This window comes from Ascaphus truei, chromosome 2, assembly GCF_040206685.1.
Source record: "Ascaphus truei isolate aAscTru1 chromosome 2, aAscTru1.hap1, whole genome shotgun sequence".
NCBI classification, from domain to species: domain Eukaryota; kingdom Metazoa; phylum Chordata; class Amphibia; order Anura; family Ascaphidae; genus Ascaphus; species Ascaphus truei.
In genome coordinates this window covers 20,374,551-20,390,241 of record NC_134484.1, presented here as the reverse complement: position 1 = coordinate 20,390,241, position 15,691 = coordinate 20,374,551, and the positions used below count along the sequence as shown (strand labels likewise).

The 15,691-nt window shown below is 49.0% G+C and overlaps 1 protein-coding gene across 3 annotated transcripts in view; it reads left to right on the top strand.

Moving 5' to 3' along the window:
* The first annotated feature begins 10,772 nt into the window (after positions 1 to 10,772).
* Positions 10,773 to 15,691, top strand: part of DENND3 (DENN domain containing 3) — an 80,224-nt gene continuing 75,305 nt past the window's right edge. For 2 of the 3 annotated variants that reach the window (XR_012791399.1, XM_075581646.1), the window contains exons 1-2: positions 10,799 to 10,955; positions 11,667 to 11,768. Coding sequence is in view for 2 of the 3 variants with exons in the window: in XM_075581646.1 (XP_075437761.1) it covers positions 11,682 to 11,768 (87 nt within the window). In the remaining variant the exon portion in view is untranslated. Of the gene's footprint in view, positions 10,956 to 11,666; positions 11,769 to 15,691 lie in introns of all 3 variants that reach the window. The other variant, XM_075581647.1, reaches the window with a different exon arrangement.

The window sequence follows — 15,691 nt, the reverse complement described above, 5'->3', positions numbered from 1 at the left end:
ACTCACACAAAACAAAATTATTAAAAATAAAAATTGATTAAAAAAAAAATGATTTAAAAAAAAAAGAAGAGAATATAAAGGTATAATTAATTGCCTGATGAAAGTCTCATGCCGATCTTCTCCGCTCTGCTAAGCTGCTGTGCTGGGGTAGTTGTCTACTGGGAATGATCCTCAGTTAACCCCTTGTCCTGGCTTGTGCCAGATCCCTGAAGAAGCCATTCACATGGTGAAACGCGTAGGAGGAGCCTACTGAGGGTCACAAAGCATTGAGCATTCCAGCAATCACTGCTTCTGAGCCCTGCCTGCTCATTTTGGGACTGAACTTGCTAGCCTTGGGAATCCTTCCAGTGCACACGGACCGATGTCTGACGTCACATCCATACTCCGACGTCACGTCCAGACTCCGACGTCACATCCGGGTTTCACGGAGGAGAAGTAGAGCCAGCCAGCCCCAGCCAAAGCAGCACAAGCCAGGACAAGGGGTTAACTGAGGATCATTCCCAGGAGATAACTACCCCGGGCACAGCAGCTTAGCAGAGCGGAGAAGATCAGCGTGCCACCCCTCTCCCACCCACGCAGGCACATACACAAGAGGCAGGAAATATAGTTTCGTGGCGGGCAATACCAAATATGACTGGTTGCCTCAGTTGCACACTGAATGAGACTGCCAGGGACCCCCGCTGTGTTAATCCGATGGGCCATTAGTCTGTCTGCAGAAATGTCACAGAAATGTTGCAGCATTACTGGGAGATTGCCCCAGATTTTCAAAGGCAAGTGTTCGGATACTCGCTGCTGCATCAGTATGTCAGATATTTGTTTCCCCCTCAAAGATTAAAATTAGCCCTATCAGGACAGATGTCCAGACGTATTAAAGTCGTACGAATGCAACGGCGAGGGTAACGTTCTAGGGAGAGTTTAAGCGTATTTTATACGCTCGCATTCAGTTAAAATCATGCTCTCACCAAGCCATACATGTCACATGAAGGTTAATGAGTGGGAGATAAGGAACACTCACACAAGGTTGGCCTGTGCTGGTCACACTAGCGGTGTTGAGCATAAATAACATTCATTTGAGTATCAAAACTAAAATTCAACATAGAGTGTTATCTCCATAACATGTGAGTTCTCATATTACAAACTCCAAGACCTCTTTGGAGAGAACTGATATTGTTCGTGGGTAAGGTATAGTTTCTCTGTTCTTATATTTATTTTAATTAGTACTGACTTTGGTCAGTTCAGGATGTTTTATTCATAAAGGTGATTTATAGTAGCACCTACTTATAATAAAAGTTACAGTATGTTTTACATTATTTGAGTTGTGAATGCAGATATTATGAGGGACCTTTCCTTGCTTAAACTTACCCAAATAATTCCCTTTCTTGCACCCACATTTCCAATGAGGCTGAGCGGATCACGTGTGGATTGTATATCATTTTTTTTTATATACCTTATTTTTTTTTTAAACGGTCTCCATATATATATTACACCTTTGTATCATTCCTTTTCTGTAAGCAAGCACTGTACCACTTTTCCTATATTAAGTCTAAAATTTAATAAGTACAGGCATACCCCGCATTAACGTACGCAATGGGACCGGAGCATGTATGTAAAGCGAAAATGTACTTAAAGTGAAGCACTACCTTTTTTCCACGTATCGATGTTTGTATTGTACTGCAATCGTCATATACGTGCATAACTGATGTAAATAACGCATCTGTAACAGGCTCTATAGTCTCCCCGCTTGGGCACAGCTTCGGTACAGGTAGGGAGCCGGTATTGCTGTTCAGGACGTGCTGACAAGCGCATGCGTGAGCTGCCGTTTGCCTATTGGGCGATATGTACTTACTCGCGAGTGTACTTAAAGTGAGTGTCCTTAAACTGGGGTATGCCTGTACTGCCTTTGGGCTCTAATTGAAACGAGTACGTTTTTGAAGAGATTAACCACATATTCAGACACATTTTGCTACATTGTTTGCTGTTGTTAATTACATATTTTGCCAGTTGTCAGGGGACCAAGGACTCCTGATGGTAAACGCTTCAATGATTCTTGATGGTGGCAGCTCAGTTTTAGTGCCCTGCGGGGAGGTAAGTGAGTCAGTTGGATAGCTGGATGTTTTAGCTCCTTTCACATACACAAGTCACGTGCACACAGGCTTGGCATTTTTGACATATAATACAAACTGTTCTTAAGTACATACCTGTGGTATGATGTTGAAACAATGAATGTGAATTCTGCGAGGAAACATTACTCTGCCTCGATTTGGCGTTCAGTGTGTAAATATACATTTTAAGATTTTTTTCCTCCACAGGTAGGGGCGAATTGGAAGTGAAATAATGCCCGGGGCATTTCAGTAACCTGCTGGCCCTCTTCCAGCGGCGTCATGTGACGTTGCGTTGCCACAGGGCCGGATTGTAGTTTTGTGGGGCTCGGTGAAGGGGCTTTTGCGGGGCCGGCGGACCTTTCTCATCCTCAGACGTGGCCGCGTCACGTGGTATCACAACGCTGCGGCGTCCCTTGACATGACACCATGCGGTGTCACGTTGTCATGGCACGGAGGGAGAGATGCTGGGAGATCCTGCCGGACCAGGTGAGAGAAGGGAAGAGCGCGGGTCCTGTGTAAACGCGTCGCTCGATGCGATGGCACCGATGGAACCGCCATCAAGCTGGCCCTGCGTTGCCATGACAACGCGGCGTCACGATGAAGGAGGGCTGCTTCGGAAAAGGTAACTCTTACCCGGCAATCAGTTTCATTGTTGTGGGGAAGAACGCAGGGCCTCTGTAACTTCGGGCCGGTGCGGCGGACGCGGTGTGGCCGCTGCTGCGGTATGCCCATAGCGCCGGTACTCCGGGGCAAGCCTGAACACCCGATACGGCAACGCACCCATGTCCGCAGGTATATAGAGTCATTACAACTTACTCATAATTGTTATTTTTACAAGGTGTCAGAACACACTATAAATCCATAACAATACTCACATTTACAGTGCTGCCAATAATTAGCAGTCTGTATAGACATTGGGAGACAACGTGTGGTGATTGTCTTTCTTCTGGAAATGAGGACAACATTAAAACAATTTATATTAAAATAGCCGTACGTTCTACAAGCAGCAAAATGCAGGAGATCTCGTCAATGAAAGAATTCAGTTGTTGACGTAAATGTTTGACAAGGTTAATTCTGAAACCAGACGAGAGAGGCCTGGTGTGCAGTAACCACGAACCCCCGAGGGACACGGTGTCTGTCACGTTCTCATAGTCAGTGTGGGAAATGACAGCACTAGACAAGGCGGCAGAGAGGGGGAAACAGTGCGAATGTAAATCGGCGGTGGATGAGTGATGCCATTCTGTGGTAACACTCAATGTGTTCCCGCTCAAAACGTCCATCCTGATTTGAATGATATGATTGCATTGATGCACATGAACAGATGTAACCAGACATACTGCTTTGGGCAGTGGCGGATTGCCAATATCGGCCCGGGGCGATTTGTCTCATACCGGCCCACCTCCTCCGTGGCGTCATGATGACACATTGCCATGTGATGTCATGTTGTCATGGCAGTGACCGCGAGTCACCATGACAAAGCGACGCTGAAGGAAGAGATGCTGTTCCGGAGAAGGAAAGAGACACTTACAGAAGCCCTGTGCTCCCGCCCCCCTACACTTCCCGCTCTCTCTTCCCATTTACACTCCTCCATCTCTCTCACTCGAACACACACACACACAACACACCACACACCCCCCAACAATCCTCACCTTGGGGAGAGATGTCCTCAATGCCTCTTCAGTCCTGAGTCGGTCCCGCGACGCCGCAGCTCCTTCCTCCAGTCGGACGCCGACAGGAGGAGGGAGAGGATTGCAGACAGTGACCGCTGGGGCTGCTGCATGGGGAGCTGGGGAGCCGCCGGCCACAACGCCTGCCCAAGCCCAATAGGACAATCCTCCCCTGGTCTTCTGCACCGCTGCCATGCGTGGTGAAGGATTAACGCCACAGCGGGATGGATCCCTCGGCAGCTCCATCGCGACAGACACTGTCCCCAGAGCCGCAGACTTTCATCCGCGGCGCAGAGGGCAGTAAGTCTTGCTACATCTGTATACATGTTTGTGTGAATAGTGTATCATTAATATTTCTACAGTACCGACACACTTTATTGCAGTGTGGTCGGTACCGCAAGCCGGGAGATTTCCCGGCTTGCTAGTGGCCGCCCCATGACGCGCGGTCACGCGTCTTCGGGAGCCTGCGCCCCCTGCACGCGTGTCCAGGGCTCCCCGAGGGAGCCCTGGTGTCCCGCAATCTGCGGGACGGCGGCAGGGGGTTCCGGGGGACCCGGCGGACCCGGCAGCGGTAGGGAGAGCGCCCCGATCGGAGGGCGCTCTTCCACTGCTTCGGTGCGTGCCCGTCACACTCGGGCGCGCGCCAGGCTACTGCTGCGGCCAAGAACGGGCAAATGCTCGAATAAACTTGGCCGCAGCAGTATATTTAAACTTTAGAGTTTACTTAAAGTCAATACTGTACAAGATTTTCTACATGAGCTGTAAAAATTTTTTGGCTCAAGCAGCGAAGTTTGCAGGTAAAATCTTGCACAGACTTTAACTACATGGGAAGTAAACATGGGAAGGATGTTGAACCAGGGAGTAATCTGATTGCCAATTCTTGGAGTCAGGAAGGAATTTATTTTTCCCCTTCTGAGATCTCATTGGATGACATGTCACTGGGGTTTTTTGTTTGCCTTCCTCTGGATTAATCTTAATATATAAAATCGAAAGGTTGGTACTAGCTGCGGTGAATCTGATTGGTCCTCAGCCTCTGGCCAATCAGATTGGTGGCTCTATGACGTCACCCGGCTCTATGACGTCACCCAACTCTCTCGCTCTCTCCCTCTCCCTCCCCCCCACCGGCTCCCGGACGGAGGGGAAGCGCGGCCCTCCTGACCCAGCCGCCAACGCTCACTTCCCTCCCTCCCCGGCGTGGGGACAGGCAGTGGGCAGGCAGCCTCCGGAAGGACCCACTTCCTCCTGCAGCTGCCCCCAGTAAGATGGCGGCGCACAGCGGACAGGCGGGGGGTGGTATTCAGTCAGGAAAGAGGGGGAGGGGAGTTAGTCAGGAGAGAGGGGGGGGGGAGTCAGGAGAGAGTGTGGGGGAGAGAGTCAGGAGAGAGAGGGAGTCAGGAGAGAGGGGGGAGAGGGAGTAAGGAGAGAGGGGGAGAGAGGGGGGGGGAGAGGGAGTCAGGAGAGAGAGGGGGGGGGAGTCAGGAGAGAAGGGGGGGAAGCCTGAACAGCTGTGAAGAGGGGGGGAAGGGAGTTGAGAGGGAGGATGGGGGAGGCAGAACATTACATCACGGGCAACGCCGGTTATATCAGCTAGTATACAATAAGTACGGATATAGGATAAAGTATCTGTCGTCTAAATTTGGCATAGGTTGAACTTGATGGACGCATGTGTCTTTATTCAACCTCATCTACTATGTAACTATCAAATTACGTAACACTGTACATGTAACAGTATATTTGGATCGCCTACTTGTACACATTTTAATATCCATACAAACTGCTTTAGTAACTGCATGAAAAAGCTTGTACAGAGTGCCGGATTTACAGCAAATAGACCAATTGTGTCTCTTGGGCGTAGGCTCAGGAGCCGGGCCCTCATTATCCTCTATCTGTTTGCACTTGTCTGGCATTACTTGTATGTCATTCTGTTTAAGTAATTGATGTCACTCTGTACCATGCTGCAGAATATGTTGGCGCTTTACAAATAAAGGATAATAATAATAATAATAATAATGACACACACGTTTTGGGGTTTCTTGAGCTTGCTGAGATTTTGTGTGTTTATTAGCCACAGCAATAGCAGCGGTAGGAAGGCATTCCCTTACGCCAGGGCTGCACAACACGGGGCCCGCCTGGCCTCTCTGTGTGGCCCTCGATGAGATTTAAAAAAAATTAAAAAAAACTTTGAAAAAAAAAGGAGGTGCAGGGGTGATTGGAGGTGCAGGGGGTGATTGGAGGTACAGGGGGTGATTGGAGGTGCAGGGGGTGATTGGAGGTGCAGGGGGGTGATTGGAGGTGCAGGGGGGTGATTGGAGGTGCAGGGGGGTGATTGGAGGTGCGGGGGGGTGATTGGAGGTGCAGGGGGGTGATTGGAGGTGCAGGGGGGTGATTGGAGGTGCAGGGGGGTGATTGGAGGTGCAGGGGGTGATTGGAGGTGCAGGGGGTGATTGGAGGTTCAGGGGGTGAGGTGCAGGGGATGTGATGTGCAGGAGGGGTGATGTGAGGTGCAGGGGGGGGGGAGTGGTGTGAGGTGCAGGGGGGGGAGTGGTGTGAGGTGCAGGGGGGAGAGTGGTGTGAGGTGCAGGAAGGGGGGGAGTGGTGTGAGGTGCAGGGGGGGAGAGTGGTGTGAGGTGCAGGGGGGGGAGAGTGGTGTGAGGTGCAGGGGGGGAGAGTGGTGTGAGGTGCAGGGGGGGAGAGTGGTGTGAGGTGCAGGGGGGGAGAGTGGTGTGAGGTGCAGGGGGGGGGAGAGTGGTGTGAGGTGCAGGGGGGGGAGAGTGGTGTGAGGTGCAGGGGGGGGAGAGTGGTGTGAGGTGCAGGGGGGGAGAGTGGTGTGAGGTGCAGGGGGGTGGGATGTGTGTGGTGTGCAGGGGGGTATTGTGTGTTTGATGTGGAGAGGGAGTATTGTGTGTGGGTGAGGGGGAGATGGGGGTATGAGAGATAGATGGGGAGTATCGCAAAGGTTGATAGTGAGGGGTTCTGGGGGAGATATGAAGATGATGAGGGGTGCTGGAGGAGATATATGAGGATGATGATGATGATGATGATGAGAGGTGCTGGAGGAGAGATGATGATGATGATGATGATTTTACCCGTGCGGCCCAATTTTTTTTTCCTTGGAGCAGTTCGGCCCTTCTCGCTTTACGAGTTGTGCAGGCCTGCCTTACGCTATCGTGATAACATTGCAATAAAATCTTTTCAGCAGCAGAAAAGACTTTGTTATCTGTCACCCTCCAGAGGTTGGTCAGCTCTTCTCCCCCTCTCCACGAGGGTTTAAGATTTCTGCGGCAAACTGGGGGAAGGGGTGGGGAACTCGAATGGTGGGGTTAAACCCTGCGAGAGCAAGCCCAGCACTGACTTTGTTTTTTGTTTTGACCTGGAACTCTCAGATCTTGCCGCGTATTAAACATTCTGCATTTTCTGCAAATGATCGGTGTGATTTCCTGCTTTTCGCAATTTGTCTCTGTGATATTGGGCCTATCATGGTGGGTTTTGTCTCAGCAGGTTGAAAAGCACCAGAATGAATTTTTATATACATATATATATATATATATATATATATATATATATATATATATATATATATGAGTTAAGTTATGGTGAGTAAAAAAAGTGACAAAAACCCTCCACAGGAAAGCAAATATAGCTGTATGCTCATCTGCATGTCTTAGGCAGGTCTGCAACCCCGCCTTTCCCCATTATAACCCAGCATACAGCACTTCCACTGCAGCAAGGGATTCTGGGAAATGACATGCAAATGAGCACAGTGTCACTTTTTGCCTCAATAACCATTTTTAACATTGTTCCCTATAGGCTTAAGCTTGCTGCATGGTCACAGCTTTGAGCACAGCCAGGGTTAAGGTGCATACCCAGAAAACCACCCACAGACAGCTGTTTCGACCTTGATGGGTCTCATCAGTGTGGGGTTGATTTTACTGGGAATGCAAGAGAGGCTTATGGGATAGGCCAAACCATAATACTGAGTTAAGTTATGGTGAGTAAAAAAAGTGACAAAAACCCTCCACAGGAAAGCAAATATGCAAATATAGCTGTATGCTCATCTGCATGTCTTATACAGCTATATTTGTAAGGGTGGCCAACACCGAGACGGTGGTCGGGCTCTGCCTTCAATGCGGGCTGCCCGGAGGCACTGTCAACTCGGCGGCACGTTGCCCACAATGCGGGACATTATACCTATGGCCAATGCCAACATTTATACCCATCCAATCGGCTGACCCCCCGGGGGACCTGGCTAGGCGAGCCGCCGAGTCCCCTGGCGCACTGTGGATAGGGCGTGCGAGTCCCGGAGAAAGGGGACTGGAGCCGGTCAAGTCGGCTGGGTCAGCCGCAACCGAGACAGTCGGGTCACCTCCTGACCGCACCGAGAAGGGAGAATACTCGGACGAGGATCTCCGTGAGCTAGCGGAGGTGACATCGAGGCCCAGGATAGAACCGGGGAGGACGACACCCCGTGGCGTGAGCAGCTGTCAGAAAGACAGGACGTCCCCCGCAGATCGGCGAGCCGAGAGACGGAGTCCCTCCGCCCCAGAATATGGCGGCGACGGGCGAGAGACGCCTGCACCCCTGCGGATGGGTAAGAGAAGTCCCTTCACTTACCTTGCCCCGGCAGACGGTGTAGGGAGTAGAGAGGCCATGCCAGGCCCAAGACGCACGTGCGGAGACGGCATCACTTCCGGTACGGACGACGGAGGAGCTTCCGGATGTCGTCATCGAAGAAGAGATCCCGCATGGGGGTCCAACCCAAGATGGCGGCGTTTCCGGTTCCGGGGAGGACATCACTTCCGGTGGCGACGGCGGAACCACCGGAGAGGACGCAGCAACGCTTCGGCGATCGGGGGAAGGTCCCCGATCACCTCAAAGGCCTGGGAGCTGGATGGATGATCCAAGGACTGAGGAGGGTTAGCTATCCTCATTGGACCAGTCTACGGACAGTCGGGAACGGGTCCTAACCCCGTGGGGTCCAATCGCTTGCCCCTACGCCCAACCCCACGCCCTAGCTAAAACCCCTGCCCCAATCACACGGTCCCCGGGTTCCCCGCCTAGTCTGGAATCTGTGGACATACCATTGGGGGAGGAGGGGAAACGGACTGGGGAAAGACTGCTCCCCGGTTCTATCCTGGGCTGTCTGCACTTAGATTGTTTTTTTGTTTTATTTTCCTTTTATGCTCCCCCTGGATTGCAACTGGAAAATAAGTATAGAGACAAGCAACTGCACAATACGTTTAACCCTACGCATTTCGTTCCTACCGTGGGAACTTCATAAGGGGCAATGAAAAATACAATGTGGGCATACTATAAATACACACACAAATACCGCCATTGGCTGATTAAGATAGAAACATCTGAGCATCACAGGTTGTTACTAATGATCTATCAGCTATGCGTTATTCACAATCTATAGTAAAATTAAAAACACACGTATATAAAAAATCATTATACACATGACCTAAAAAGCCCCCCCACCCCCTGTGGTGTCAGACCCCCAGCACCTTGCAGGTATCGCCGGGTCTGAGACAGCTGGGAGAGTTATCCGAGCTCTCCCCCTTCGGCGGACGTGGATCCCCTGATCAAGGCGGCCATTTTTTCCCACGATCCCCGTTATAACGCGGTCGCATTATGTGGACTCCAAGCACCACGTTATAACGGGGTTCAGCTGTATATATAATTTTCTGCTGAGGACTATTTTTGTCACGGGAACATTATTGGAACCTTTTCTTTTAATAATCATCAAGAAAAATATCCATGTAGACAATACAAACACTGAGACTAAAATAATGCTTTGTCTACCCCTCTTTACTAAAAGCTGCATTATTTATTGTAGTTTTAATGTAATTTACTTTCTCCGTTTAGTTTCTTTTTTTTCTCCCTACAAAACTACACCTGCTTCTCCCTCTCTTCAGGCCATGCTTCATCTTCCACCATGAAAATGAACCAGGAAAATCACATCCACTACAGCAGGGGGCCGCAAACTGGGGTGCGGGGTGCGGCAGTCACAGAGGCACCACACTCTTCCCCAAGCCATTTAAAATGAAATGCTGCGGAGCGAGCGCGAGGCCTCTCTAAGGCCGAGTCCATAGAAGGACACTCCGCGCTGAGCCCCTGCATCCTCAATGAGGATGCCTTGAGAGGGGGCTCACGCGAGCGTCCGCAGGCGTGCTGAGGCTTTGGAATTTTGAAAACATCCAATCAGCCTGAAGCAGCGTCAACGTCACGCAGACTTCAGCAGGCGAGCCTCAGCGTCAGCACGCCTCCGCCCTGATCAAGGCTCTATGGCCCCGGCCTAACTTCCTTTACCTGGGTCCGGCCGGCTTCCAGCGACGCATCGCCATGGTAACAAAGCGACACGCATCGCCATGGTAACAAAGCGACACGCATCGCCATGGTAACACAGCGACAAATTACCCGCAGCGTCACATGACATGGCAACACGACTTCTTGATTTCAGAAGACGCTGGACACCAGGTAAGGTGGGGGGAGGGGGGCGCGGGCAGGGGAGAGCAGGCGGGGGGGGGCGCGGGCAGGGGAGAGCAGGCGGGGGGGCGCAGACTGAAAAGCTTGCGCACCACTGCGGCCTATAGTGATTTAATAATTATTTTTCCTCTTGCAAATCTTTCTGCAGTTTCTTAAAAACAATTATAAAACAAATAACCCACAATTTGTTTGTATATGTAACTTGCTGAGTTGCATTGGGAGTGATTGCAAAGGGACTGCAGTTTAAGCAGAGGGCCAGGCGAGGTGACGGGCTCTGTGGGCGGAGCATGACAAAGGCCCCTGTGCTAATACGTGTTGGCAATGGGAGTGGCTAAACGGAAGCCCCGCCTCCACATCCTGCGGGAAGGGAGCTACGCAGCGAGATCACGCGCTCATCCTCAGCGAGTGGGCGTGGCCTCTCCCCGAGCAAGTGATCTTCCGTTTGACCACGCCTTCTCCGCAGATGGGAACTTTTGTAGGCGGAGTCACCGTACGGGCCGCGCCCACTGAACAAGCAAACACACGGGCTGTGGGCGGAGCTAGGTCTGTGGCCACGCCCCTCAGGTGTCAGCCGCTTGGAGCTGCCGCGCGTGCCGGTTCTGTGCGGCTGAAGAGTTCAGAGACTCGTGGCCGGTAACTAAGCGCTGGGAGGCCCCGCGCACCGGTTACTGTGTGACGTCACCTCCCGCTGCTATAGAAGGTTCCCCGCAGGGTCTCTCCTGTCCCCTCCTCTACCTACCCCCCTCCTCTACCTACCCCCCTCCTCTACCTACCCCCCCATCTACCCGCTCCCTTGTCCCCCTCTACCTACCCCCCCTACCTACCCCGGTACTTACCTACCCCCCCACCTGCCCCCTCTACCCGCTCCCTCCCTCCACCTACCTGCTCACTCCTCCACCTACCTGCTCCTTCTCTCTCCTCCACCTACCTGCTCCTTCTCTCTCCTCCACCTACCTGCTCCTTCTCTCTCCTCCACCTACCTGCTCCTTCTCTCTCCTCCACCTACCTGCTCCTTCTCTCTCCTCCACCTACCTGCTCCTTCTCTCTCCTCCACCTACCTGCTCCTTCTCTCTCCTCCACCTACCTGCTCCTTCTCTCTCTTCCACCTACCTGCTCCTTCTCTCCTCCACTCACCTGCCCCATCTGCTCTCTCTCCATCTGTCTAAGCCACCCTCTTCTCTTTCCCTCCCCACTCCTGTCTTCTCCCTGTCCCCTCAGTGGCTCAGATTGTGGTGTCTCCCCCCCCCCCCCTTGTTCAGCCCCCTCTCCCTCTTTCAGCCCCCTCTCCCTCTTTCAGCCCCCTCTCCCTCTTTCAGCCCCCTCTCCCTCTTTCAGCCCCCTCTCCCTCTTTCAGCCCCCTCTCCCTCTTTCAGCCCCCTCTCCCTCTTTCAGCCCCCTCTCCCTCTTTCAGCCCCCTCTCCTTGGGATGGAGGACACCGAGCTTCCCTCTGGGTTACTGGAGATCTGCGTACTGGTGGGAGCCCCTGGAGACAAGATCAGAGAGATAGACAAGGTAATGTGCTCACTAATGTGTTAACACAGCAGTAACTGACCTATTGTCCTCTGCGAAGTAACAAGTGGTAGAGCCTCTTCTAAAAGCGCAAGTTGGGGTTTTGTTGTAATGGGGACCTGATTATACAGCCAATGATGAGATTTGGGGTGTAGACTCGAAAGATTTGCTGTGCATCTCCCACCTGTATATGCCAATGTATAATAACTTTATTTCATGTGGCGCTTTTCTCCCAACGGGACTCAACGCTTCACAATTGCGGTATAGTGCGCGGTACGCAGCACACAGGAATGTTACAGACAGTCACTGCCTGGAAGAGTTTACCACCTATGACTTTGGTGCCTGAGGCACAGGGAGATAGTGACTTACACAAGCTGACAATGGGATTGTAACCAGGTTCCCCTGATTCAAACTCTGTGTCATTGTTTACAGTCAGTGTCTTTACACACTGAGCCCGCTCCTTCAATCGGGGTATGAAGGGTTTTGCCCCAAGGGCATCAGCTTGCATCTCAAAAGGAGGAGTTAGGGCTATTATATAGTGGCCGTGCGCACGCGCAGCACTTATAATTGGCTGAGGTTATTCAGCCCTTCTATACAAGAGCCGCACGCGCACAGCAGTGAGCATGCATGCGGCCGCAGCGGGGAAGACGGGGAATAGAATGATTTCGCGCCACCACCGGCGCTGAAATGTATATGTGTATATATATGTATATGTGTGTATATATATGTATATGTATATGTGTATATATATATATATGTATATATATATATATATATATATATGTATATGTATATATATATGTGTGTGTATATATACACACACATGCTTGTGTGTCTGCACAATGTTAAATATTTTATTTTTACCAATGTTTTTTTTTTTTTTAAATAAATTACACACACACACAATCACACACACAATCACACACACACACACACACACACACACACACACACACACACACACACACACACACACACACACACACACTGGGGTTTTGTATTTATATAGTGCCATTGATGTACGTAGCGCTTCACAGCAGTAATACACGTGACAATCATATAGATAACAATTAATATAATTAACACAAAGGGGAGAAGTGCTTCATGCATAGAAGTAACATTTAGGAAAAGGAGTCCCTGTTCCAAAGAGCTTACAATCTAATTGGTAGGTAGGAAGAACGTACAGAGATGTTAGGAGGGTGTTCTGGTAAGTGCGTCTGAAGGGGGCCAAGCTTTATGTATCGGGTGTTAATGACGGGAAAAGATGGTGTATTTGAGTCTCGACTTTAAAAATTAAATGTTAAAAATGTTGTCCCCTCCTAAGGGACACTGATGAAGATCCCTTAGGTCAAGGGTGCGCAACTCCAGTCCTCAAGGGCCACCAACAGGTCAGGTTTTCAGGATATTCCTGCTACAGCACAAGTGGCTCAGTCAAACACTGACCACTGTAAAAGACTGAGCCACTGATGGCGCCACCTGTGCTGAAGCGGGGATATCCTGAAGACCTGACCTGCTAGTGGCCCTTGTGGACTGGAGTTGCCCACCCCCTGACCTAGGTGACTGAAACGTCGGTGCATCTGTATTGCTTTACGCTGTGTGTGACTTCTCCAGAGCTGTGTAACTGGATTACTTGTCTATGAGGAGGCGTTCGTTGCACATTATAATGACACGCCCCACGTTCTGCATCTCTACGTCACGTTTCTTCCCTTCACTCTGCGTCCCACAATCTGCCAAGTTCTGGGTGGCGGAAACCTGACGGTTTCTAAAACAACCTGCAGCAGGTGTAAGAAAGGGGTTCTTACCTTTTGTCCCAATTCGACAAACGGAGGAATGCGTCAAAACACACTTTCTTGGATCCTAAATGTCCTTGAGACACTCTTCTGATCTTTGGCCAGCTTTAATTTGCACTAAATCACAAAAGTGTATGCTTCATTTATTTAACCCCTTCAGGGCCTTTTCACATATTTCACAAAGTTTAGTCCATAGGACAATAAGACATTACATATATTCCGTGTAGTAGGTACCTGCTAAACAGAGTCTACCTTGACGTGATTGGCAGGCTTGAATCTTATTTTGATGAAAAGATGCAACCACATGACTCCTTTGTCACATAGACTTGGGTTCTAAATGTGAACATGTCACAGTATATAGTAGCCCAATTTGGTAGGAGCGCAGGAATTGTTCTCTTGTTTTCCACACTTTGCTGATCTGACAGTCCTGTCGCATGCCTAGTGTTACCCAGACAAGTGGATTGTTGTTGCCCTGACCTGACAATAAATAAGACATATATATTACAGGGGAATTTAATCCAAAACTGGGATAAGAGCATCAAATATATCATTTGTGCTTTGGAGTATGAGGCAGCTGATCTACATTTTTTTTTGATGCTTGAAAGGACTACAGTTTTAAAATGGGCAATGCTTCATAGGATCCAAGTGTACTGGGGTCAGTGACATGTGAAAGCGGTTATATTTGGGTGATTGGTGCCTCTTTGATTAAACTGACACCTAGAAGTCCCCTATTGGAAGGGGTTTGATTACCTCTGGCTGCTCTCTTTTGTCTGATGTCACTGTGTGTTGAACAAGAGTTTGCACAGACCCCCCTACCGCCCCCTTCTCCCTCTTATCTTTATTGTCTCTCTAATAAGGACAGGGAAGGATAGGGTTAAAGAAAATATGTGATTGACGAACACTCCTCGGTTCAGAGGCCCTAAGAATTGCAATTTGTTTTGCATTTCCAACTAAATTAAAGCAACCAAATAATTACTTTTAGTATGTTTACATTTGTCTAAGAAAGCTAATTAGCTACCTGAGCTTGCACCTTTTTATAGAGCAGCGGTCTCCAACCCTACTTGCCAACATTGTGTGCCAGATTTAGTTTGTGCTCTTAAAACTGCAGTTCAGGCAATATCCTGCATGTGTGTTTTTTTTTAATGAATCAGTTCTGTAGTAAGAAAAAATACTTTTAGCATTTTCTGTTAAAAAAAAAAAAAAAAACAACTTTGAAAGACCAATTTTCTTGTATTCTATTTTAACAAGCACGCTTGTTCCTATAGCAACGATTTACATTTTAAAGATGTCGCCAAACTTTGCCGATCAATAGACTGAGAACGCATTGACCGGCTGCTATGCAGTTCTTTAGGTAATTAGAGATTGCCCACATGAAACTATTGAAGTAAAAAAATAAATTAAAAAAAAAAGACTGAACTGAAGCTTTAAGAAGCTGCTTTTTTTTTTGCCCTATGTGACATTTTTACCCTGTTTGTGAGATTGTAAGATTTGTGCTATGAATGTGCAGAAAGATAGGTGCAACTTATCACTAAAGTGCAGTTTCTTCACACTGTGTCACACACTAACATTCCGTATGTATACACCTTAAACCACAGACACACAAAATTGTATATATTTATTTGTGTCAGTTGGAGTGCTGCTGGGAACGGGAACTAATATACAATAATAGACAAAGTCCCAATGCACCCAATATGGCAAATTATTTCGTTCATTACTATATGTTTTTTTTCAATGTTTTTATATAGAAATCAGAGAACATTGAAAAGTATATATGATTGAACAAAATAATTTTTCATATTGGATGTAGCAACACGAACAAAAACCCAGCAACAGCTTCAATAATGAAAGTGAGGTGCTCACTAGGTACAACGAGACATATACACGAGAACAGGAAACCTAGTTTCAAAGCACTCAATCACTAAATGATTTATGAATTAGTTAATCTTTTAATGTCATCAAATGAATATAAAATAATGGGTTTTAAAATGGAACAACACTTTCAGTGACTGTGATCGTGTTTTCAGTGCTATAAAAGCTCTGATGATCATACAAATGTATAGAATTGATGTCTAGGACAAGCCATCAATATGGTGCTATGAATATAGACCCTCCCTGATATGGGGTTCAGAAGGGACG